The sequence below is a fragment of the Chiroxiphia lanceolata genome, chromosome 1, assembly GCF_009829145.1.
Source record: "Chiroxiphia lanceolata isolate bChiLan1 chromosome 1, bChiLan1.pri, whole genome shotgun sequence".
In the NCBI taxonomy this organism is placed as follows: Eukaryota; Metazoa; Chordata; class Aves; order Passeriformes; family Pipridae; genus Chiroxiphia; species Chiroxiphia lanceolata.
In genome coordinates this window covers 37,785,056-37,812,884 of record NC_045637.1, presented here as the reverse complement: position 1 = coordinate 37,812,884, position 27,829 = coordinate 37,785,056, and the positions used below count along the sequence as shown (strand labels likewise).

Here is a 27,829-nt window from a genome sequence, read left to right as displayed (position 1 = left end):
GAGATGGAATTGAAGGGTAACAAAAAAGATTTCTACAAATACATCAGCAGTAAAAGGAAGTCCAGAGAAAACATGGGCCAGGTACTAAATGTGGCAGAATAATGACAAAGGACATGAGGCACTACATGCCTTCTTTGCCTCAATCTTTACTCATCTGGCTGAGTTTCAGGAATACAGGCACCTGAGACCAGTGAAATAGTCTGCAGCACACGATTTATCTTCTGTGGAGAAGGATCAGGTTAAGGAACATTTAAACAAACTCAACAACCTGGTCCATGAGTCCTGATGGGATCCACCCATGAGACCTGAGGGAGATGGACAATTTTGTGAATCCATACACAATCCACACAATCTTTGAAAGGCCATTGCTGCCAGTAGAAGTCCCTGAGGACTAGTAGAAAGCAAACATTGTTCCTATCTTCAAGAATGGCAAGTAGAATGATCTAAGGAACTACCATCTAATTAGCCTCACATCGATCCTTGGGAATGTGATGGAGCAAATAATCCTGGAAACAATTTTCAAACACATGAAGGAAAAAAATATGCCTGGGAATAGTCAGCATAGGTTTATGAAGGGGATATAGTACTTTACCAGCTTTCTTCGGTGAGGTGTCTAGCTTGGTGCATATAGTTTATCTCAACTTCAGTAAGACTTTGAACACTGTCTGCCATAAACATCCTCATCGAAAAACTGATAAAATAGGATCTAGGTAAGTTCTCAGTGAAGTGGATTGAAAGCTGGCATTTAAGCCAGGCTCAAATAGTTATGATCAGAGGCACAAAGTCCAGCAGGAGGTCACTCATCAGAGGTGTTCCCCAGGGCTCAATACTGGGTCAAGCACTATTTAATAGCTTCACAACGACTCAGGAGATGGGACAGAGTGCATTCCCCTCAGCAAGTTTGCAGATGATAGAAAATTGGATAGGAATGACTGATACACTACTTTTATTTTTTTTTGCTGCCCTTCATAGTGACTTTGGCAGGATGGAGAAAGGAAGAAACAGGAATTTTACAACATTCGACAAAACAAAGTGCAAAGTTCTTCACTCGAGAGGCATAACTCCATGCACCAATACAGGCTGGTGGACAACTGTCTGGAAAGCAACTTTCTAGAAAAAGACTGTGGGGTCCTCATAGCAGGGCTCTCATGGTGTCCAATGTGAACATGAGCCATAAATGTGCCCTTGCACCAAAGATTCCCAGCAGATTCCAGGGCTGCATTACAGAGAGCTCTGGCAGCAGGTTGAGGGAGGTTATCCTTCCCCTCAGAGTTGGTGAGACCTTTGAGTGCTGGATCCAGTTCTGTGCTGTCTAATGTGAGAGAGACATGGACACACTGGAGCAAGTCTAGTGAAGGGGTATAAAGGTGATTTAGGAATTGCAGAATCTAACATACAAGAGGAAGCTGAGGCAGTTGGGACTGCTTAACCTGGAGAACATAAGATTCAAGGAGGGATCTTATCAATGTATATAAACACCTGATGAGAGGAGTGAAGAAGGCAATGGTATCCAGTGAAAAGCAAAGAGGCAGTGGACACAGACTGAAATACAGGATATGCCATTTAAGCATAAGAAAACACTTTTTTATTGTACACAGCAACAGGTTGTCCAGAGAGGCTGTAGAGTCTCTATCCTCAAAGGCATTCAAAACACGACTGGACACAGTCCTCAGCAATCTGCTCTAGCTCATCATGTTTTGAGCAAGGGGTTGGACTAAATAATCTCCAGATGTCCCTTTTCTCCTCATCCTTTTTGGTACATTCTACAATTCAATGAACAGGAAGTGTGACTAATGCATGACAGTGGTGAGAAGCATCTTTTCACTTGAGAAATCTGCACATTTAGTTGGGACAGATGAACTTTGATAAATCTTACAGATTAATGGGTTGCTTGCTCTCCAACTGAAACACAGCCATTATCGGTGTGTGTTTAATGCCACAGTTATTCTTGGTGTCTGAGGTTTCATCTTACCAGCAGTTTCTTCTTACAGAAGTGACAAGCTCCAGTGACCATGGTGACCACAGATACTTCAATCCAACCTCTGTTACACTGTGATGTGTTAATTGCCCTGTCAGACCCTAATGCAATGTAAAACACTGGCTATGCAGGATAGTTACTAATATCCAAGATAAACAATTTTTAAATGCTAACATACCAGCACTGCAGAATGATTACTGTCACATACATTATCTGCCCAAGCAAATCAATCTGAATATGTCTGTGAATTATATCTATGTGCTGTACTCAAGTGCTATAGATGAACAGTTCTAAACTACCATGGTTGTAATGTAAAACTCTGAAGAGTTAAGAAACGCCCAGAATTAAACCTACCTCTGATACTTTTAGTGTACTGCTATTTTTAAGAAGAATTACATAATTTTAAATAATATGATCACTTGCTATTGTTCCACATAGTCTCTCAGCAGCACTGAGCAAGTAGTTGATTATTTTACATTTCTTTTAGCTTTGTCACTACGGGAGGTGTCCAGAGCATCCAAATGATCTACCTATGACAGAATTCCTTATTTCCTCATTGTGTCTGTTCCCATTGCTTCCCAGTGTTTCAGTATGTGAATAGAGATCAGCTGATATTTAAAATTTAACTTGCCAGTAAAATCTGAGTCATGGCTAGTATAAGACTAAAATTGGCCTAGGCATCCCCTAATATTGGATGTAAACCCTCAGATTTATAGAGCATCACTTTTCAGATTATTTTACATTTATGTGTTCAAAACACGACTACAGATATAGCTGCAAATGCACACTGTTTCTGCAAACCATATCCTAGTGATAACATGTAGGGCACCAAAAATGATTAACAAAATAGTAAGCTCTCAAAGAGAATTTGCTCTCTGGGACAGATCCATTTTGGCTACAGATGTCACAGAGAGAAGTTTTCTTGTTGTTAGCCACACTGACCATGATGACTTCATTCATCAGTTATATTCACTGCAATCAGCCTCTGCTGATAAATCAGTGAAACAATAACCTTGTTCATTCCCACAACAGTGGCCATCCAGTGTAGTTCGGCACATCAAAAGCAGGAGCCTGGTGAAAAAGATGAACACGTACTCTCAAGGCTCTGAATTAGGATTATGCTAGCACTGTGTTTTCCAGCTTTTGCATCCTTAATTTTGGCATGTGAAGGTTATTCTTATAGTCATTATGGATAAAATATAATAACTTGGTTGTAACAAATGTGGATAGAGCCTTTCCCAAACCTTCGTTCGCGAAGCCTAGCCATGATGATAATAACTTGGAAAAAAAATGAAAAATTCTGTCCTATAGAATCTCATGATAGCTGTGTTGGGCCATTCATCCAGCTGCATGTGTATTGATCCATGCCATACAAATCTACTGCATGACTTAATGAGGTTAACTTATAGTTGAATAGTCAGTGTTGGCACTTGAAACAAACTTTGCTGGCACTCACAGCCACAGCTCATGGATGTAAAATTTCTTTCCTTTACCTTTAGGAAAGATGCATGTGACAGTAGTACTGCTATTTGACTTTCACAGGGTGACTCCTTCTGTCTAATGCAGCCAGGCTTGAGTAAACAGGTGAAGTTTGTCACAGTTAGAATCTGGATCACTGAATTAGTCATGTAAAGTTAGGTTCAGATCAGAAAAAAAAATTCAGGTTAGAAAGGACGTAATGCAATCTCCTGCTCAAAGCAGAGTTAAGCTATGAGTCAGATCATGTCACTTCAGGTTGAGGGTTAGCAAGTCATTACTTACTGGTTGACCCATGGAAAATAACTACTTACCTACCAGGAGCTCCCAGGAAACACAAGGTAAAATGGCTCAACTTAAGAGTCTGTAGAAAGACTTCAGCTAACATATTTCACCTGGTATTTACTGACAGCTAAAATTGGGCATATTTTTGCTGTTAAATTTATCATGTGCTTGAATCATCATTAAATATACCAAAGCTGTGCATCCCTCTATATGTATATCCCTGTACTCCTCAAAATCCCCAGCTCCCACCATTAAGAATTTGCAAATATGAAGAAGTTTGCCAGGTACCTGCCCTCTTCTGCAGCCAGTAGCTTCCGGGAATCTTTCCAATAAAGCACATGTTTTCGGAACACTTTTACAAGCATTCTCATTTTTTCTTCCTAATTAAAATAATGGATAGAGCATTGGTAAGAGCAATGAATGAACACTTCCCTGTTTTCTGCTTTACAGAAGAGCAACAAAGATGTCAAAGAGCTGACGCTGAAAGACAAGTAAATATTATTATTCCCATTTTACAGATTGTGCAACTGAAGTAGTTGCATGTTGTAATACCACAGTAGCGTGCACATTTGCTTTTAAATTATTTGTGAACACCAGGCTATCACTTTAAAAATATTATTCTAAAAGTATAAACATTAATGAGGCTGCATAGAAAAAAAAAGATTAAAAATGCCACCAATATCATACCATTTCAATACCAGATTACATTTTGATATAAGTTGCTATTAATATTTTATTTTACGGTACTCTTTCATCTGCAGAGTTTTAGAAGAATTTAAGGTCATTCTCATAGTTGGACCTCCCACTGCACAGCTCAGGGGCAGGGCAGCAGGCTTATCAAAGTCATATTCTTTTGCTCATGCAATTTCTGCATGACAGACCTCACAGAGCTGGCAAGACAGTATTAAGGATGTGCTTTCTCCCAAGTCCTCATCTTCCCTCAGGCTGATCTGTACTATGCATTACCATGCAAAATGTTGGCAGCCTTGCCAGGACAAGAATACTCTCATTTAACGCTTACAATACTCAAGGGACTCCTAGAAGTGCATGGAGACAACACAAATCAGAATAAAGAACTCCTGTTTATTGTCACAGGGGTCTAGACACTACTTTATTAGTTCCCTTCTTCTGTACATAGCAATGACAAAAACAGTTCTGGAAAAAACTGTGTTGCTACTCCTCATTACACTGTGTTAGTTTGAGAAAGTGAAATTGGGGTAAGAGAAGAAATAGAACATGTTTTACCTTGTTGCCACAAGGTAAACTGGCTCCAGTCTCCTTTTTCTCGTAGATTCTCATCTTCAGGCAGGAAGAGGCTGCTTTTTTTATCCATCACAGCAAGACCCTCATCCCGAATGAGCTTCCAGTTTTTCTCTAAGGACTGTTGTGAGAGCCATGTTACTGCACTGAGAATTTACTACATTTGGCTTTAGTAACATTTTTATTTTTCCCTGCCATTATTAACCTTTTTTTTTTTAATTTAGAAACACTAAAACTAAATGTTCATCATTATTATCAAGTTGCTTTATATTCTATTCTCTTCTGACATGCAAAGGCAGGAAAATCAACTTTCACAGCGTTCTTTGGAGTCAATTACATTGGTATTGTAAAATTTCAACAATCCCCAGCTTCTTTGCAGCCTAGGCCTCACTTTGACTTGCTCTTTGATGAGCCTAAGGGCTCTTTCCCTGGTCGTTTTGTATTGCAAGCTGAAGGTATTGATCTTCCTAAATGCTGCACATGTGACCTGGAATCATTCCTGCAACTAGAAAACCACTCACATAACCTGGAACTTCAGGTGTTGGCAGAATATTACGGTTCAAAGAGGACAAACATAAACACACCAGACATAAGTGGAAATTTATGATTTAAACCTTCAAAAAGGTTCACAGAGATTCACTTGCACATGCTGATGCTATTGAAAAAATCATATATTACTTGAAATGCCAGGTGATGATTTACGGACACAACCGTTAAGAACATGTAAGCTGCCTTACACTTCATACGTATCAAACACACAAAATAGTAGAATTTCTGTTCTCTGCTGCCTTAGGACATCAGACATGTAGAAAATCTTTTATTCTACCAATAATAAGTTGTTTTAATATTATTGCTATATAAATGGAAACCCCACAGTATAACAACGGATCTGGATAAAAGTAACTTCAATTTCCCAGCAGCTTACTTTTCTCACTAAACCTTATTTTGGGTGAATAGTTTTCATTTTTCCTTTGTGGTTTTGAACAAAGCGTTTGTGTAAGACATTTTCAATCCATTTCACACTAAAACAAGCTATGGTATGTTCCCACACTACCTTTTTATATGATGTGTAAAACTGAGTAAAACTCAAAAATCTGTATAACAGAGCAGACTAGGTGATATAACTGCCCCCTTTTACTCTTAAAACTCCATGCAGTTATTAGCCTTCCCCATTTAAATTAAACAGTTGCATTTTCCACTTGAGTTTTTTTTACTTAAAAGGTAAGTTGATCTAACAAAATAGGTCATACATTGATTGCTCATAAAAGGCTCAACAAAGTAAGCCATGCCTAGAACATGCTGTCTAATATACCTACTTTCTCCCACTAGAACAATTTTAGGTAGGCTAAGACCTATGAAAGTATGGATGTAATTTCTGTTATTACAGTAATCTTTTCTTAGTAATAAATAGTTTTCTCTCCCACCCCTCAGAAGAGGGAGAGCAGCCCTTATTTTTCCAAGTGCAATCACCGTATTCTCCCTCATTGATGGTTTCTATAAGATTCATTTAACAGTTAACATTAAATAAAAATGCAGGTGTCAGAATTTTTTTTGAATATCTTTGGAAAACTGACTTTTTCAAAATGTAGGGTACAAAATAGACTGAAAATTTCCACCTAATCAGAGATGAATATGGCAATCAGAGATGAATATTGCTGCTACTGATTCGGCATTATGGTATACACAAAAGGAAATACCAGCTTGAGTACCTGTTTTTGCACTGGCTGGAGAAGAGAAAGAAAAAACTAACTTACATCCACACCAGCCTGAATTTAAAGTGATATGGATAACAAAACTGGAAAACTTTTCAAGATATTACAAGAGCTTCTGTGTTTCCTCAACCTCCTCCTACTCACTCAGTAAAGGAAAAAGGTAAGAAGGAGCATTCACCCAATGCAGACAAGATGATGCATGAAGAGCACTGGTGGTCCAAGGACTTGCATTGTCACTTCTATTCTCTCACAAGTGCCACAGGCTGAATGTTAACCTGTAAAGGTATTTGTCCTTGCATTTAAAGGCTCCTTCCCTGGCATTCTGGATATAAAGTTATTTGGATGTATATTTTGAACTAACTGTATATTTTGGATGTATATTTTGTATATTTGTATATTTTGTATATTTGGATGTATATTTTGAACTGATTTTGAACTAACTCCTCAATGGTTTTAGACAGAAATTGCTCTGAAATCAACAGGGTTTCTGTACTCCTTAAAACCTGGACCCCATCTGTAAAACACACTGATAGTGCTTTATAATGAGCAGCAGGCAACTCCTAGGTAGAAATGAAGTAGGAAGTTCAAACACAGCTCAGCGTTGATCACCCTGATTTTACAAACTCTTAGGTATACCTTGAATGATAAGAACACAAAACACCATTAAAGCATAATGACTAAGTCCAGGACTTGGACTTACAGCTCTTGATCCAACAGTTGGTACCTACAAAAAAAAGTTAAACATGCTCACGCTCCATTATATGTATGAATTCAAGCTTCAGATTAGAGCAAAGAATTCATATTATATTTGATGCAATATCCTGATTCCAAGTGAAGAATCAGGAGGCAACCAGCATTGGGAGCATATGTACTTGATTGCTAGCAGCTGATTCCCATAAACCTCCATATGGCTTTTTAAATACATCTCTTAACAATAGAAGTTTACAGTTGTCGTACATCTGGCAATAGTGTAGATTTTATTTAAATAGGGATTTCTCAATATTGGTTTATTTTTATGTGAGACTATTTTATTGAAAGAATCCTTAACTCTGTGCTGTCAAACCCTTTAATGCACAGTCATAAATGAAACAGGGAGAGATTAAGAGGTTGCTACCCCTCACATGAGGTGTAACTACTGACTACACATCCATTTTAATCCACTGAACTATAAAATAAAATCATGGTGAAGAGCTTAATGTACTTCACTTTGTTACTAAAAGAGAATAGGAAAGCATTCACAAACAGTTATCACATGTCCACTGGGTAACGCTGATGACCTCCAAGCAAGAGGCAGTGTTTTAAATCTTTCAAAACAGATTCCTTGCACCCATTCACTCACTCACAGTGCTTAAACATCAGCACTTCAATGTATCATCTTTGCCCTTTTCAACACAAGGCTTCCCTTAAAGAATCCAACCGCACTCTGAATGGACATTTCAGTTTAATTTCTCCCTTAACTATGGATCTTTAGCTATTATTAGCTAAACCATTAAGGCCTACCTGTCAATCTATGGAAGATGATACAGATATGTGCTGTTGCCAGTACTTTCATTCTCTTTTTGCATTTTTCCTGCTGTACTTTAATTAATAAAATCTAAGACATCAGAAAAAAACAACAATACAAGATCTACTTAAATCAATCAGCTATCCACTGCAGTAAATTACTGTCAAGGCATCCTTTGGGTCCTTTCCAAAAGTCAAAGGACACAACATGGAGAAAGGACAAAGTTACTTAAGTCATTACCTATGTATTAATGTCAGACCAGCGAAAAGTCTCTAGGAACTAACAACAAGGTATCTCCTTTATTACTTTTTAAACAAGCACCAGCATAGAATAATGCTATAACTGAGGTTCTACAAAAGGCACCAGAGAAAGATGGAATGACTCAGTAAGACTAGCAAAGAAAAACTAATTGTCCCAAGGGAAAATGACAGGTTTTCAAAGGTAAAAGTAAGGTTTACTTTTAGCTGAGACTAAAAGAGAAAGATACTTTCTTGAATCTCCAGATCCAAATGCCTGAAATACTATAGATGAGAAACATTAGCAGAACATTTCTACGTAAATCACTTGCCACACACTTCCTAATATAAAGGTTTACATTTTCTGCTCCCTGAGAAATCAGGTGCCTCTTCCTGTTCTTTAAAGGAAATTACAAAAACATTAGGCCTCAATGAACTGCAGCTAGAGAGAGGCAAAGATCCACTTCCCTTCAGCACAGTTCCACTAATCAAGATTTAGCACATCCTGGTAAGCGTTACTGAGATATTCTCAGTCTTCCCTCCTCTTCCCCCCCCCCAAAAAAACCCAACCCAAAACCCTCTGGAGCCACCCAGGCAAGTAGGTCATAGTAAACTAAATAGAGCATGAGACTGAGTCCCAAGAAACTACATGACCCTTTATAACAAAATCAAGCCAGGTCTGTGCTAGGAGATGCTACTGACCACAGCTGTGCCGGTTAATGGAAGGAACCAAATTGCTGCCAGAGAGTTCAACTTTAGTACTATCTCAGCCATGAATAAATCCTCAGTTAGCATTATTAAGCTACCAAGATATTGAAAATAGTTCATCACATTTAACATCGAGCAGTGAAACACATGGAAAGAGGGTCAGGACCTCCAGTGCTTTGTACAGCAGCTTTCCATATTGAATTCTATGATTAGGGTTTGGAAGCATTTCCCACATTTCCCACACAGACCTAAGAGGAATGCAACGAGATGAAGCAGTAGGAAATAACTGTTGATTGGTTTTTGCTCTGTGAAAAGGGGAAATAATGTGTTGGGTTTTTTTTAACTAAACCATGTACATAAGTTGGACTCTTTCAGAAATCAGTAAACCCAACGTTATCAACAATTTTTTGTCACTTTCTGGAGAATACTACTTCTATTTTTGCTTGCAGCATTTTATGTTATTAGAATCAAACCTGCTTTCTTTCAAAACTTCAAGTACTTTCTGAGTTACGGGAGAAACACAATACAAATATTTGTCCTGATGCATTTAACTTACATTACACGTTTATACTTTAAAATGTGAATGCTATCTTGAAGAATATAAATCTTACTACTCCCAAATTAGGATATCTATGTAAGCAAATTCAAAGAAACAATTTAATCCAGATTCAGTGACATATTGTTAATAAAACATATACCACTAAAGGTGGCTAAAACGTATACCACCAAATGATTGAAGATATATTACTGGATTCCAGAGAGGCAGCTGTGCTGCAGAGGTCAGGGGTGAATTTATATCCTTATTGGTCTTCCGAGCAGCTCTTCTAGGAGCCATGCAAGATGCTGAACCAAACCAAGACCTTCATATATGGCCTGATTCAACTGAAAAAAAAAAATCCCTTCAAGGTGGAGCTCTGGCCATTTCATAACAGCAACTGAATTCTTTCACCCTTCAAAGCTGACTCATGCCAAGGGTGAAGGGATCATTATCTTCTGTGATAATTTGAACCGTTTATATGTAAGAGACTGTTCAGCAACACTGCAGGTAGCTTTAAAACATCAATTTACTAATATGTATTATTTTCTATTTGTTTGACAGAAGTATGATAAGACTTTGCCAGTTTCTCTGTATCTTTTATGGCAGGAAGTTTCTATTCCTACACATTCCTCAAAAATTAGTTAAATATGGACACATTTCAGATCTTCCCAAAAGCTAGTCCATAAAGCTAATTGCTCTTTTGTGTTGCTGAGATTACATTGGAGAATCATAATTTAATCTAAATTTCCCGGCCTTATTTATGCTGCCATCAAAACCACAACAAAGAGCAATCTTCCTCTTTCATTTTTTTAAAATAAAGTCACCCTTCCATAGTAGGTTTTTTAACATTCTATGTAACAAAGTATAAAGAAACTACCATTCTGAATGAACTTGTTTCTTGCAAATAAACATTTATAGTTTTAAATAATTTGTGCAGAATAATTTTTCTAAACCACATGCCAATAATTAAAACATACAGGGGAAAAAAAGTTCTCTCCTAATTTTTTAGGAATTATTATTAACATTATAATAAATAATAAAAACTAAGCAATTTTGGGAACACAAACCATTTTTAAATAAATAAAAAACCCTTTAAAGAATTTAAATTCTATGTTATTGCCTTTTGTTAAATCCATCACTAGAATCTATATTTGTTTCTCTTATACAATTAAAAGCTTCCAAAGTCACTAAATATTACACAAGGGCTGAAAGACATGGCCTTTTCTGACTAATTAAAAATTCACAGTGGGTGTCCCAGGCATTACCAAAGTTTGCTGTCATTTTCCACTTGAGATGTTACAGTTGTCTACCATGCAAATTTTGTATTTATTAATCATTTCAGCCATCCTGTCACCATTCTCAAATTTGAAAATGCCTGAGTTCATTTTATAGTATCTCAGTTGTACTCACTCTGACAGTGGTATCTGAAACTCACAAGCAGTAGTTCAGACCTTACAGATCAGCATTTACTCTGCTTAATAACTTATAGTGGTAATTTTAATAAAAATGAAAGTATAAAGAAGCTTTACCTTCACCAGCTCTGTATAACCAGTTTCCCTTGCTGTCCACCAAGGCTGAGCTTTCAGTCCCTTGACATTGTAGAGAGAGCGCTGCCAAACTGAAGCAAAGTGACCTCTTTGGTATCCAAGTTCATACCACTTGTATGCCTAAAAGATTGTAGTTGTTAACAACCAAATTCACATCGGTCAAGCTCCTACAGGAAGAATATAACACTTTTTGGCAAGGTAACAGACCGTCTCTTTGGATGTTGGGGTTATTCTTTTAACAAAACGTACTAACGAATACTTTAAGGAAAAAACCACAAACAAACAAAACCCCCACCAAATAACAAAATAGATCAGTTGGCCAAGGCTGTCCAATTCAACATTAACAAAATAGGATAATCTCACAACCATTCACATAAAATATAGGTCAGTAATTCAGGTCCTGTCCTTAGACTTGGGAGATCAAATTGTTTCTCATCTTGGTCAACCTTGTTTTCTCTGCTTCAATTCTCTACCTATGAATTAAAGATAACTGTCTTCTGCTGCCAGTGAAAATGCTGTGATGATAAAAACACTGCTGACATTATGGATCTAAACTGTTTCTTAATTATCTAATACCTAAAAGTACTTGAGTTTCTTCAAATATTTGTTGCCACACCTAAAGCAGCCACATGGCAGAAACCTACAGAGGCTAATACTAGACTTTTGCTTGTCTTACTCTCCCTTGACACAACTTGTTTTACCCCTGTGTAGCAGCAAAACAAGGCCCTGCAAAAAAAGCAAATGGAATGCTTGGAAAGAAAAGATCTAGCATGAGTAGTACTGTGACGAACCATATACAGCGAAGGTTATACACAGCTGCCTCTTTCCTGCCCAGCAGTACTGCTACAGTTGCAATATTTTAGACAACACAAAAAAACCCAAACGGACCAGAAAACAGAACAGCTAAACAGGGAGATATGAGGATAAGAAGTCCAGAGCGGAGGGACTGAAGCAGGCAGCAATTCCCACCTTGAACAGAAACCAGCCAAAATTCTCTTTGAGAATCTGTAAATTTTCTTCAGGCTTTTAAAAAATGTGGTACTCTGATCTTTATAACTCTCTTGAAGTGTGGAGGGAAGTCTGCAACAGAGTGTTGCCTTATAGCACTTATCAGAAGTACAGAAAAGCATTATGGATTAACAGAATAACAGCAGGTGTCATCTTTTTTCCCTAGGGAAGTTCAGTAAAATTGTGCATGGGTCAAAAAACCATTATTTGTTACCTGTGGGTAACACACAGTGTATCTTTAAATTTTGATGCTATCTTGATTAAATCTCTGAAATGGAAGCATTAAGACTTATAACATCTGTTCCCCAAGATGTAAGTTGTAACAGTGGTGGGATATCAACAAATTGTTCATGCTGACTGCCTGCATTCATTTGCAATGTCTGGAGTTAGCCCAAATAATAAGGGGGATGAATTACTTGTTGAGTATGAAAGTTGTTGCTCTTCAAGATATATCAGCTATAATCACAATGTATAATACTGTTAATATTTATCCATTAGAAGAATTTTCTATGGAGGTTGACTTTGGCAGAATGGAGTTGGGTTAGGCTGCCTTGCTCATCTTTTCATTCCTGAGATTCTGTGAGGAACCTTTATTTTCTCATGCAGGTTTTCATAGTGGAAAGACTAAATAATGACTACAGTATTATTCAAGAGAGTTATAACAGTCTATCTTCTTCTCCAGGACAAAAATTGTTTGAGATGCACTCACTTTATATATTCTGTGTGAACAGCACTTTGTTCTATAATAACTTCCAGTTTTAATTTTTTTTTAAGTCAATTTGGCATTTTAACAAATTTTAGTTGGAAAGGACATAGTCAACACTGCTTCCCTAACACTTACCAAGATCATATTCATAATTCCTAATTTAGCTCTAATAGATGAATATCTACCTTCAACAATCCTTCAGTGACAGCAATTTCACATATTCCTTAAATATTGATCTGTTTCCTGGATTAAATCTTGATATTCATCAAGTCTAGCATGGTCAGTGAGAAAAATTTATCTTAACAATGGACTTTCCACTGATAAATTTAGAAGTCTCCTCTATCCCAAGAAATTCATTTGTCATTAATGAAACTTTTTCTACAGCAGACTTGACCATTAACTCCATAAACATTAACACATTAACACATCTGGGGGTTAGGGATGATGTACATTAATTACATCTGTGTAGTACCTTTAGTCAAACACTACAATGGGATATTCTAGGCCCAAACATTCAACTCAGAGTATCCCAAGGAAACATACAGGGATTTGAGAGGAGACAGAGTCAGACAGAGAAAGCGTGAAAGCAGACTGTGTGCCTGTGTCTCTAGGTGATCATATGCATGTGCTTCTAAGTAAAATGAGGAAAACTAATTCTCACTTGTAAATAAACATTTAGATCAAAAAAACCCAACTCATTGAAAGAGTATTTCAGAAAAGGTAATCTAGCTTAAAATTCAGATATTGTTACATTTCAATGTTTTAGATCTACTACATGCATTAGATATTGTAATAAAAGTTCCATGGATTATTAAAAAAACCCTAACTTGATGAACTAGGCTTGAGAAGGATCACATACATAGGCTTCATCATAGCTCACTTGTCTATAGTTCATATTGGAGAACCACCTATTGATTGGGCCACAATAATCAAGAGGTCAGCATTTTTTACAGTATTTTAGAGATATTAATATTTCAGACATTACTAGAGAAGTGATTAAAAATCAGTGATTTTCATAGCTATTTCTGCTATTCTTTTTAATGCCTATTCTTTTCATGTTTCCCACCTAGGAATCTGTGGGAAACAGTGGTTTTTTGTTGTTTTTCAATTCATTCCCACAGTAATGTTCATTACTAATAACAGTCTTGAAAAAAGGCCCTTTGCTCCCCTACTATGACAGTAGTGCTAATTCATACATTTAAATTTGGCTTTTAAACAAAATTTGATTTTTAATGAACAAACTAGAAACTCGTACAGCTTCCAGTGGCATATGTTTGTTTTTCTTGGGCATGAAACAGATATGCTGTACAAATTGAGGCTTTTCTGATCTATTTGCTAATTTAATTATTGATCAATTCCATAACTCAGCCCATACATTCAGTCCTCTCAATGTCTTCTTTCATCACATACTCATTGGTCCTCAAGGTCATTTTGGAAAAGAAGAGTTTATAAAATACACATATATCAGAGTATGAGAGAACTTCTATACAGGTTTTTTTTCAACTCTTGTTAAAATCTTTGTTGTAAGTGGCAGGAGGAGAAAACAGATTCTAAAAATACATTAATTAAAATTTTAAACAAATGTTTAGTCTCTCACTTCAGGCTGCCCCATGCAAGCTTCAAATCTTCAGGTTAGTTCTAAAGTAAGGGATGCTAAGACATTGTATGTATTGTTATGCCAATGACAGATTTTTTCGGTAGATCATCTTGACCTCTACATATTGGACTGTTGTTGCAATAGGACAATAATGTTTTCAATATTAATCCCATCATTAAAGGTTTTTCTGGATACTGCAGTCCCGAGAGATTTAGATTTTAAAGCAAGAACATGCTAAACATGTACCTCTTTGTCTCCCATTCTCTGTAAGGCATCACCCAGATGAAAATAAAAACGTCCATCATCTGTGCCAGGGTCACCCGACTCTAGTCCTTCCTAATAAATAAGTAAAAAAATAAATTAATAAAAATGAAAGGTATAAGTGAAACTTCAATGGGACTTCGAAAAGAGTTCATTTGATTGCTGTAAACAGGTTGTCAATTCTATGCAAGAGACTGGCTATGAAATTAGCTAGAAAATATACTCACCACGGTAACCTAAGCTAAGCTAAATTAATACAATAAGTCAGTAAAAAGTCATTGGGAAATGTTATCAGTTTTCCAAGTCCCATGGTCTATCCCCTCAGTCCCTCCAAGACAGAGGTGTATTCAGAGATGGACATTTGCCCCTGACCCTATAAACATATAGACAAGCATTTCAGAAAGCTGAATTAAGGTTTTACTTTGTAGTATTTCTTTTCGAACACTCAGAAGCATATGCAGGAAGCCTTCTCTGGATCTTTCAAGAACCTTAGGTTTGCAACATACTGCCAATCTCAAAACAATTTGAGGTTCAGAGCCACATACTTTGGGTAAACCATTAATAAAACAAACACTCAATGTTTAAGGATTGAGGAGTCTCAATGTACAACCTTGTTCCAGTTCACAGGCAGGGATACAGCAATATAACTCCAATAAGTAGCTTAAACTGTGATTCATAATTAGCATGCTTCTAGTTTGACACATCTCATACATCCCAATTCTACTTTTTTTCTGGTAAAACATTTACTGTGGGTGATAAAGTACCTGTAGATAGGGTATGCTCTCTGCTATCTTGTTTTCTGCCTTCAGGATGAAGCCATAATGTACTTTGGCAAAGCCATCGTTTGGAGCCAGACTTAGAACCTGTTTGAGAACAAATGAATAAAATATACCTGTATGGATCTATGCATATTATTTAGTGATGCAATGACATCTGCTTCCATTACTGACTCACGTTATCTCTTGGCTTGTCTGTACTTTCTTTCCCCCATTCACTTTTGTGCTTCTCCAGACAAATCTATTACAATTCAAACTTCGAAGTCTCAGAAGTAAAATTATTCCAACAGGAATAATTAATTTTCAGTTGTCCATTCTTTCCCATCCTCTCTCTTGAGATACAGCATGATACATTACAGCATTAAACCCATTCATTACCACTTAAGTTACTTATCCCAGGTTTGACTAATCTGAAGGAAAGCAGTTGCTCTTGAAAATATCTACAGCACAGTTACAGAAAGCGTAGTACAGAAATATACTTGAAACAGTTTAAAATTAGATGGGTTTCTACTGGTGGCAAACTAGTTTTTGAAAGAGATAACATACTGTGCTGTGAAGCATAGTGATTACAATTTAGAAAGAAGCTGTAAAGTAACAAAAAGAAGGTGTAAAGTAACACCTGCATCACATGATGGGGACATACAAACCCTGGAACACCAAGGACATTCTCAGCACAATGGCAAACTGAAGCACTCTGGAACAATCTGCACTTCCCTGGCCAAGAGAAAGAAGGTGAGTAGTGATTCAATGTGCTTTCACACTTGGTGTTCATGGATAAATTATTCTTGTAGAGTTGTGTGCTGCGCTCTTTGACCAAGACCAAACATGCTAAATTAAGCTAAAAGACTTTGTACCCTCAACAAGATTCAGATAATATCTGCGTTACAAACTGGCTTAATTTTGCAGAAAAGGAAAACTCATGGGCAAATGTCCAGAGATTGATATTTCATGGGGACTGTGCAAGGGAAAGGTTTGTAAGCACAGGGACAGCTGTTGAAAAGGATCAGTGTATGGGGCAATGTTTCAGGGTAAGGAGGTGTGAAGCTGTCCAGCCTGAGTTCTCAAACATGCAGCCCCCACACGAGACCGATGACTTAAGTGCATTTGGTCTGCCTCAGCCAGAGGGGAAAATTAGAGAACGTCTTGATCTCCTTTCCAGCTCTGCATTTCTATGATATATACATTCAATATAATTTGTAGCTCTATGTGATTATCAATTACATGGTCAAGTTAATCTGTTTTTACATTTCTTCTCTCCTTAAAATAAGGGTGGACAGTTTTATCCGGACAGACCCTCAGTGCGAGGATCATCACAAGAGCCCAACAGTCAGTGGAATTACAGAGGCTGATACCCGCTGAATGTCTAGACATCTGCTAAATACACAACAACGGACAGATGAGCAATTTCTCTTGCCTAAATCCATTTCTTATGTCATGGATAAAATGCCTTCATACATTATAGTTATTTCCCGCTGCCTTTTCCAGTCACTGTCTAACTTCATTTTTCAACCAAAATAATTACAAGCAAAACCATAACAAGTTCTCTGGACCAACTTCTCTCTTTTCTCAAACCTTATGACATACAAAATACATCCAAGCAAAACCAAAATCATAGCAACGTGGGCATAAAATGTTATGAGTTAAAAATAGCATGATTTCACTTCTTTTGGCAGAAAAGAGTTACTTACTGTGAGGGAACAAACAATTGAGAATCTATCTGAAATCCATAATATGAGACATTACTAGCAAAAAGTGCCATAGTAAGGATGAACTTCATCCCTAATATAAGAATACACTACCACCCTACGCATCTTATGCTTTTGTCTTTCAGCATTCTGTGTATAATTATTTTGATTCAAGAATCTGTACCTGCAGGGTGAAATGAAATGACTGACAGAAATATTTATTAGCCATATAATTTTGTTACAGTTTCTTTAACTATAGGATAAAGCTATCTGATTAATTAAGACAGAATAGAATTTTCTGTATTATGGTTCATTTAAATTCTGCCGAGTTGCATTAAGGAATGATCTACATTCAGAGCCCCTAAAGAGAAGCGAAGAGATACAATCAGCAGAAATTACACTGGAAGTATTTAATGTAAATTGTATTACTCTGTTGCTGTTGCTCCATGCAATATTAATTATGTTTAGAAATAAGTTTTACTAAACTGCTCACAGTCCATTAAATATTAATCACGAATATAGATATTAACCTCTGGGGCTATCAATGGCTAATTAGCCAGGGTAGAGTACTGTGTTAATGTGGATATTCTGGTTTTGGTACCTGAAATAGCTCAGAGCTGGCTTATGCATGTCTGTATAATGCTGCACTGAGCCATGCACATGTGCCTCAGCATGGCAGGCAGAATAAGTGCTACTAGCAGAGTAACTGGTCCTAAAAAGTTGTCTTCTGCTGTATTTTTTTATAATCTGTATATCTTTGAAAACAAAAATAGCTCTAAATTCTACCAGGACTACTTTTAATGTTATGTTTTCTTTGAAAATCAAAATAGCTCTGAATTCTACTAGGACTACCTTTAACATTATGTTTCCATGTCCCTGAGTGTAATGTTCAAAAGAAAATGCTTTAACATCAGAGGCAAAACTGAAATCCCCTCCAGCTGGACACCATTTTCTAACTGTGGTTCAGCAAAAACTCTGGCAAACATATTCTAGAAAAGAGTATTTTGGGTAAGTTACATTATATCACGCTACAGCTGGAAGAAAAAAAAAATCTCTTGATCGTAAACTCAGTGTTTGTATGCATTGTTTCTGTAGCTAAAAGAAGGAACGTGTATTAAAGACATTTAAAATAAGCTGCTAAGATGTAGCAAATTTGGAAAGAAAAATAAGACTTGCATGGAAAAATAAGTAAACTGGCTATTAAAGGTAAAACAAAAGCAGAAAACTTTCATCCACTAGGATTCCTTTGGCTTCTATTCAATTCCTTGGAGATGATGCAAGCTAGGGTCTGAAATATTATGTGCTGTGATCCCGAGTAGGGAATGGTGCCTCTGAAGGGTCCAGCTGGTTGCATGTGCTCAGTCCATGCTTAACACAGACAGGTAACATTGAATTAAGATGGAAATGTTACAGCAAGAAGCAAAGGTACCTTTTCCCAACTAGCAGATTCCCAGGAAACTTGGAGTTTAAGTTCTCCTGCAAAGAAGAGTGTTTAACCACTTGGGAATTTCCCTGAGCATCAGAAACAAGTACCACATACACAAGAAGTTAGACAATCATGAAGAAAAGAACAAGACCAGAGGGGAATCAGCAAAGAGCTGAGACTTTAGTTGAAAAAGGGGTATGTTCTCTGGAGGATGTGTCCTTAACTCTGCTCTGTTTTCTTAAGTGCTCATGCTTTCTGTATTAAAGAACACTTGAATAAAATGTATGAACATCCTTACAGTGGGAAACAGAACCCAGAATTCATAAATACTGGAGGCATCCACTGTGCAGCACTGAGTTCATGCTCCTGTCTGTGCTTTTTTACGTTTTTCTATCAAAAGATTAATTTGTCCTACTCTAGTAAGAAGGATTTAGTCACACTACAGAAGTTTCCCGTGTTTTTCAAAAATAATGGGAAGAGCAAGATGTCTCGTGGAGGCCCCCAGAACCACTGCTCACCATTTGCTTCTCTCTCTACTGACTGAGCAGAGAATCTGAGCACCTATGGTAGGAAAGCCATATGCCCATCACTTTCTAAATATGCATTGCAACAGCTGAGTGAAGTACTCCAGAGCAGACCAAGTAGCCTCTAACAAATCTGCCCAAAATCATGTAAGAAGCTTTCAGAAGAACAAAGAATAAAAGCAGGTACACAAACTTCTCCCTGTTTCTTTGGTTCTGTATTATTTCTTAAAATCCTTAGTGTAAATGTATCCTGAGTTACAACAACAAATTTATATTAATGTGTTGGAATTCAGCCTAAGGAATACCCAGAATATGGACAAAACCATATGATTTTTAAAAAAATGTATTTGCTGTTCTTTGACAAGAACAGAACACCACTATGAGCTATTCTATTTCAGTGGCTAGTGAACTGCAAAGAGTAGTTACACTGGATAAGGTCTATAGAAGAATGGAAAACAATATATTAAAAGCACACCAATTCTTATTTTGCATATCTGTTCTTAATCAGAGCACTATACATTTCTTCTGAAATATATAAAACTCAATATTAAAGTAATTACACAGAAAACTCATGACCTTCTTCCATGTATAAAAATTCCTGTGATTATTGATATTGAGAAATTCTAACCGTTTTTTTGCAGCAAACACTGAATAACTGCAAAGGAAAATCTTGCCCAAAAGGAATATGTCCTTATTTTCTCAAGTTCCTTGCAGCTTGAGTAACAGGTTTGGTTAATAAATTCTATCTTTAAAAGCTGATATTTCCAATCCTCTGAGAAATTTTGACACCAAGACAAAAATTATTGAATAGCCCTGCTTTATGGAGGGACCTACAAAATAGCAAAAGTAGCAAAGCAAACATTATTCTGGCAACATCTGAGACTACCAGAGGAACTCGAGGAAAAAAAAATGGTATTACTAACTTTTGGCTCCTGCTTCCAACCACGTGGTTGAATGTCATCCTCTCTGAGAAACTATCAGAGACGAGAATCCCCTCAGACTCCCAGATGTGGGAGATGGACAACTGGGCTTTTATTCTCAGGAGGTGGTACTAACTATGCTAACTCCTCTCCAGCCTACATAACCAGCCAATTACCATACCAGGCCTGTACTAAACAAGCCCCACAATAAGTGTGCCAACACCAACAAGACTCTCTGGTCAGGCACAGACAGCATGTGCTCTACCAGTGATGTCAGACTCCACATCTGTCAGACAGTTTCCAGACGTTAACAGGGCTTCTAGATCACAGGAGCAGAGTGGCCCTTCCTGGTAGTGAAGTCTCCCCAGCCAAATAACCATAAGACAAGAATATAAAGCCACTGAATCGTCCACACTACAAACATTGTGAAAGAAAACAGAATTTAAGCTGCCTACAAAAATATGAAAAAGCAAAGGTTAAATAGCTGTGTGAGTACTGAACTACTCAATCGCATGGTTAGAGATGCTGTTCCTGTAAAGAGACTGGCTTCTTTATCTTCTCTTGCAGATTGGATATTTTTTTTGTACTATGCCTTATATATTACACATTATTTACAACACACCTACATGTCAATATATTCCAAATCTGGCTACCAGAAAGTGTAAGATTTCAAATATTATTAAGCACATGAAACAAATCTGCATTTCTCTGTGAATGAGGAAAAACTTAGCATAACTGTACCAGGAAATCTGAATTAAAATTAGAAGATAATTGAACTAGAAAAAAAATTGTATCTATCTAACCATTCAAAACCTCACATGTGAAATGTTTAACAACCAAAAAAGTTAAAATCAATCAATCTTTAGAATGAACATATGAATGTAAATATTTTTACTTGACTGGAATGGAAACTCACCTCTTCATATACTTTCTTAGCATTGCTGTTATCTCCTATCAAGAGGTAACCAACACCAAGGTCATTCTTGAATGAAGTATCACTGGGAAACAGCTGAACTAATTTCTGTAGAGTAACCAGGGAACCCCTCATGCGACCTGATTTGATTGAACAAGACTTAATTACAACCGCAGATATGAGTAACAGTAGCAAGACATTTACACAACATCCAAGAAAACACAAATCAGAGCCAAGTGCTGCACTTTCACTAACGATCAAGAAGGAGAAGTTGAAAAACCTTGTGCAGGTAGAAGCACATTCAGCTGCTTGGTTGTCACTGAGGTGTAGCAATACCAGGAATATTTCAGGGAATCATTGCAAGTACACATCATGCAGTGTTATAGTAGCCTCTTGTGGAGAACCCTTTACAGTGCAGCAGTAACATTATTTAAGCTTTGGTTGCTTTACTGTAAACAGATATCAAAGCACTCAACAAAATTAAGTAAACATATAATAATAAACTTAATCTTAATTAAGAAATTAAATGCACTTCTAGCATTAAGTAATAGTTCTACTCTATTTCCATTATTTATCATGGAAATTTATCATGCTTTATGTGCTTAAAATTAAGTACATCCCTCAGCTTCCTAGATGAGGTCTTGCAAAGGAATAGCAAGAACAAAATAAGTTGATATTAAAAATCCAACCCATGGGAACAGAACTCTTTTCTGCAAAGTTGATTGTGCCTCATATTCTAATCAGCACTCCTCATACATCACAGAATTGAGATCTAAACCTACAATCTAAACAGATGTTATCCCCAAGTTCAATTTCATTCTTCTCTGTTTACTGAAAGTTTATTCTGAATATGTTTACTCTGCTTATGCCATTAATTTCCTCTTGATTTTCTTCAGCTTCAGTAGAAAAAGAAGACTTTCTTCTTTTTTTGTTAATAAAATTTTTGACCACCTCTCATCATATCTTCTCGTAGCATCTACTGCAGCTTTCTACAGGCACTGTCATCATACAGGCAAATTATAGAAACTAGTTCCCTAGAAAAATTTAAAACAATTTTTTTTCATTAGCATTTAAGACATTAGGAGGACAAGTCGTACCAAAAATTCAATGGAATTGGCATTTTAAGTCCTTAGTAACCTCTTGAAAGTCTTGCTCACACAACTTCCATAATTTTTACACCACCCTCAAAACTTACCAAGGAACTGCTGCCTGTCTGCTTCTCGTTTCAAGCTCAGCTTTATCAGATCTGAAGGGACATTTGGCAGACTAACCACCTCATCATAGGTGTTGATAGCTTGTTGTAGCATCTCATTGCTTCTCATTTTCTCAGCTAAGTCATCTTCAGACTAGAAAGAATCATAAAACTATAATTAGAACACATAATAGTCCGTTAGTCTTAAAAATAACTGGGAAGATATATTAGAATTACCATTAGTTCTTGTTACCTACTAACTGTTTGAAAGCAGAATTATGAGAAAACTTGCACCTAAAACATACATTAGCACAGATTTTTGATTAATATTTGTGGAATTCATAATTTCCGCTTTCAAAAATAAATGAAGCAATCTGTTTAATAATACGGAAGAAATGCTAAATTTTGCCTATGGAGTATTTGTACAAGAAGCCTCACTCTGGCAGCAACGCACAGATCAAAACACACCAACAAACATTTTTTTCATGTATTCTGACAAATTTATTTACAATCTGTCTTAGAAAATGAATTAGGACTAGCATATATTGATAGAATATCTACCCTACAACTCTTTCAAAACTTAAACAGGCTCGTCAAATTCAGAAGCAGATCAAAGGATATATGAGCTCTCTACAGTGAAATTACAGCTTCAGTGAACCCAACAGAATCTATGACTGATTTCACCTATGGTAAGGCATTTTCATAATCTGCTTCAACAGTTGAAAAAGTAAGATTATGTCTCAAATGCAGAATTTTTAAAGGCTTACTTTAAATTGTTTATATAAATGCATGTATTTTCATGTGTTTAATGCATTCTTCCCAAATACTTCTATATTTATTGGCTTATGTCCTTTCTTAAGTCAAATTGCAGAGCATGGCAAGCACTACAGGTGCAGAAGATCTTGTTAGTCTATTTAAATTCACATATGTAGCAAAAGAAACTGCTTCAACTGTGTTTTCTGCATATGCTGCAGCAAGTACCTGAAATCTCTTTGCACTTCTGTCCTTTAATTTTTTTTTCCTTGAGTTGCTTTGAAATTGAGCATGTGAAAAACCAAACAATATGGTTACTCAGCCAAACAGTTCATCAGGCAGCTTTCAGAGACACCTTCAGAAATCAGTTTTAAGCAATAATTATTTTTTCTGATGTATATTCACTAGGAAATTTGACTTTCCTTTTTTCAAAGACAAAGATTTGCTTTGCTGTGCATCAAGTGCTTGTGTGACAGTATTTTGGATGTTTAGCATGACTATCATTAACCAACTGAAAACTGGTTGACTGCAATTCAAGTGCCTCACTAATTGTCTAACAGCACAATTCCTTCCTACAGCAAGGGCTTAACTTTGTTCATTTTGATTAACATGAGTTCAAGGAGCCTTTTTTAATCCTAGTAGGAGTAAAAAATAAGATTATCCTACTACTTATGAAAATTCAAAGTTTATTCTCTTCTGAGACATCCCAACACAGGTGAAAAGTACTATGAATGCAGAGTTTATTTTATGATGCATTCTGGTTGGTTTTTTTTTTTAAGGGGAATACCTGAAACACAATTCTCTCCACAAAAAAAAAAAGCTAATTAAGCCTCCTTGCCTAAGAATTTGTTTTCTTTATCCTTTAACACTCTCTACATAAAAACTCCAAATCCTCTTCCCTATTCCCATTAAGCAAAAAGCAGCATTTATCCCAGAGCTGACTGACGTGTGGATTTAACAGTTACAGCAAACAGCATGTAACAGCTAAGTTCTGCCTGTTGTTCCTGCACTGGGCCATTAGTTGGGATTTATCTCTTACCATTCATCTGACAGTTCTTATGAGATCTACAGGGCATATCTTATTTTTGTGTTATTTACAATACTTTCCACTAGACTAAAGTTAGACAAAAGCTGCCAGTGGAATTGGGGAAGGATAGTGAACTGAAAGAGATACAATATGACAGATTGCATAGAAAACCTCCATAAATTTACAAATTAATTCTGACTGGGGTTTATAACTCTATTGGTAAAAAAATGTTTATTCTAGCTTTTTTAACATTTATTGGGTTTTGTTTGTTTTTTGTTTTTTATTTTTTAAGTACCTGTGCTTTCCCATATCTTGCTCGAGGACTTTGTGGATATCGATTCACTAGTGCTTCAAAGGCCCTTAGAGCTTCTTCAGCTTTTCCCTGGAAAGTAGAGATATTTATCAGCAATTCTATCTAATAAAAATGCTGGAGAATGAAGGACCTAATAAGACATTTGCTACCACAGTTAAAAAGCAAACATAAAATAAGCAATGCACTCTGAATCACAGTTTTCACTCATACTTTCGTTAGGATTGCCTTCCTATTTTAGAGAATTTATTGTCATTATTTATGAAACAATAATACTAATTTCCAGGGTTAAATTAAAAGTTTTTTTATTTTACTCACTTTCCCTTTGTTGACTGGACAAAATGCTGAGATGACAATAACCTGTCTATATAAAAAAGTAAAGATTCTACTGCTAATAACGAAGTCCAAAATGAATATAATAGAGAATAGGAAGAAAGCTCTAGGCATACGTGGAAATCTTCTCTCCACACACCTGTCTTGATGAACAATATTGTAACTACAGATCTTCCAGGGCAAGCATTGTAGATTCATCCATAGTATATATGCCTGTTTCCTCCAAATCTTTTGCTTAACAATGTCCCTCAGGAGACCTCACACGTGCTCTGTGTCCCTTCCCTGTCTCACATAAAGTCCAAATGTAAAGTCCATGGTATTCTCATGATGGATGTTGACCAGCAAGTATGGATGGAAGTTGAGAAGAACCAGCCACACTGCTAAACAGGTGCTAAGCACTGCTTGGCAATATTTGGCAACAGACCCTGCTGCTGCTTCCAGCTCTTACAGCTTTACGTATATGAGTGGGTTATTACACACAACTGCCTTGCTATCTTCAAATATTACATGTCTGATTTATTACTAAATTTATCCTGATTCCTACATGACACACATGACTATCTGTAACTTACCAAGAGACACAGGCATGAAAAGAGAGTCAGCAACCTGACCCTATAGGCTCAGCAAAAATTTCTGCTACGTCTTTCTCTGATTAACCAATTGCTTAAGTAACAAGAAGCATGAAAATTCCTTTTGGTTTTATATTCTAACATGTAAAGAAGGTTTCTAGTGATGAACAGCAGTGGCAGCATGAGGTCAGTACTCTCTATCTAATAGCCCTCCAGTCCAATCACAGACCTACCAGAACTCTAGGGCTGCATAGATGGCAGTATAAAGTCAAAATGGCATAGTATACTGAAAATCAAGAATAATCCTTCATCTGCAGTGACTAAAATGGTCTTTATTGTACTGTACTGAAAATAGTATATCTCCCTGCTCATCCATCTCAAAGCCAGGGTACAACAGGGTACAACAAAAACCTGTGCTAGGACTGTCAGTGAGGCATATCAGAGTTTTTACAAGATTTACATCCTAAAGACTTAAGGCATCTCATCTCTAACAGCTACAGTCTCGCTTTGCTATCTCATCTTGCCTCTGGAAAAGGGATCTCGCATCTTTGCAAAGGTATTATTTTCTGAAATACTCAAATAAAAGAACAAAATTGGAACCTATGAAGGGTTCTGAAGAGCTTGCTTTCTGTTGGGTTTTTTTGTTTGTTTGCTTTTCACAGTCAAGTTATTAAATTCAGAACTACCCAAACTGACTGACTGATGCTAAAAGTCTTGCTGTCACTGGTGAGAAGCAGGAACATCTGCTTTGTCCTCTAAGCAACTGTACGGCAGCAGAGACACACACAGGACACACGCAGAATCCCAACAGAAACAACACCTACTTCAAAGATCTGCACCTAACACTCCCGAGGCATATGAACACTTCCTGAGAGATCCATATTAATACACACATATTAAGTTCTCTGTTAAGAGTTGACTTCAGAATTCAAATGGGCAACAGTGATAGGACAGAACTAACCCTGTTCCATGTGATTAATCTAAGCAGAAATTTAATGGTTAAGCTAAATATTTTCAAGGTCAACAGTGAGCAAATATACATGAACAGACATACACTTATGACTTTAAAATTTAAATGAAGTATCCAGCAGAAGTTAACTTTGAAGGACAAATACGCACTGAATATTTAATTTTAAAAAGTTAATTTCACAAAAAATAATCTAAAAGGCATTCTCCCTTTTTCTAAGTTTTTATCATTTTTGTCCATTGCCTACAGTCCTGAGTAAAACATTCAAACTTACTTTTTTACGTAGTTTTTCTGCAGCATCTAGTTCAGCTTTAATGGTCTTATCAAACTTGTTTAAGAGCTTTGGCTTCTTCTTTTTAGCTAGAAGATTTAAAAAACACACAGTTCATTACTTTTTTTGCATTTCACAGCAATTGTCTGCTTAACTAGGGAATGTTCTGGTAAAGTGTATGATTTCCAAGTAAGGCCGTTTCAAATTACACTGAAAAGAACTGATTTCTTACTTATTACAATCAAAATACCTATATGGAAAAGTAAACTTCAGTCATTCAAATTGAATGACTTGGCAGTCAAGTTTTAGATAAAGAATCTTTCATCACATAACAGTCAAGGATTTTTTTTTTTTCCCAAATGGTTCAGTTGATGTGGAAGAACAAAGAGAACTGTTATTTTCCCACACGTATATGGTATTATGAAAAACATGATTACTGGGACATATTGTGACTATATAGGTCTACTTCTTTGCCTAGAGCAATTAGTGAGGCTGCATCTGAAATGCTGTGTCCAGTTCTGGGCTCCTCAGTACAAGAGAGATGTGGAGCTCCCGGAGCAGGTCCAGCAGAGGGTAACAAAGATGATTAAGGGACTGGAGCATCTCTCTTACAAGGAAAGGCTGAGGGAGCTGAGCCTGTTCAGCCCTCAGAAGAGACGACAGAGAGGATCTCATCAATCAACGTCTATAAGTATCTGAAGGGAGGGTGCAAAGAAGGATGGAGTCAGGCTCTTCTCAGAGGTGTGTGGTGGTGTGAGACAACAGGATAAGAGGCAAATGGCAGAAAATGGTGCACAGGAAGTTCCACCTGAACATGAGGAAGAACTTCTTTACTGTGTGAGTGACTGTGCACTGGAACAGGCTGCCCAGAGAGGTTGTAGAGTGTCCCTCACTGGAGATATTCAAGAACCATCTGGATACAAATCTGTGCAAAGTGCCCTAGGATGACTCTGCTTGAGCAGGACCAGATGATCCAGTGTGGTCCCTTCCAACCTTACCCATTCTGTCATTCTGTGATCAGAAGAGTTCATAGAAATCATAGTTACTCAGTAGAGGGGAGTTCTTTTTGAACTCAAGTTCAACACTGAAATGTCAGACCAAGATCTCTAAGTGATCAAGTTTCTACAGCTTAATAAGCTATCACACAGAAGCAGAGCAGCAGCAGCATGTAGCAAACCAGCCTTGAAGTAAATTGTGTAAACTGCATTTAAAGTAAAGTAAATGGAAGTAAATGGTGTCAATTTAAAAAGCTATTTACTTCATAGCACTTCACTCTTAAATAACGTCTATTTGGTTGCATTAAGTATACTTAATGCAATACTTAAACTACTCTTAACTATTCGTTAA

At 36.8% G+C, this 27,829-nt stretch overlaps 1 protein-coding gene across 15 annotated transcripts in view; it reads right to left on the bottom strand.

The window, feature by feature from the left end:
- The window catches only part of ASPH (aspartate beta-hydroxylase), a 112,064-nt gene that overhangs the window by 11,732 nt on the left and 72,503 nt on the right, over positions 1-27,829 (bottom strand). For all 15 annotated transcript variants that reach the window (XM_032695381.1, XM_032695387.1, XM_032695396.1 and 12 more), the window contains 9 exons: positions 26,486-26,571; positions 24,328-24,414; positions 22,256-22,406; positions 21,064-21,200; positions 15,581-15,679; positions 14,802-14,891; positions 11,227-11,364; positions 4,985-5,120; positions 4,028-4,119 (listed from right to left, as the gene is read on the bottom strand). In XM_032695381.1, the coding sequence (XP_032551272.1) occupies positions 4,028-4,119; positions 4,985-5,120; positions 11,227-11,364; positions 14,802-14,891; positions 15,581-15,679; positions 21,064-21,200; positions 22,256-22,406; positions 24,328-24,414; positions 26,486-26,571 (1,016 nt within the window). The remainder of the gene's footprint in view (positions 1-4,027; positions 4,120-4,984; positions 5,121-11,226; positions 11,365-14,801; positions 14,892-15,580; positions 15,680-21,063; positions 21,201-22,255; positions 22,407-24,327; positions 24,415-26,485; positions 26,572-27,829) is intronic.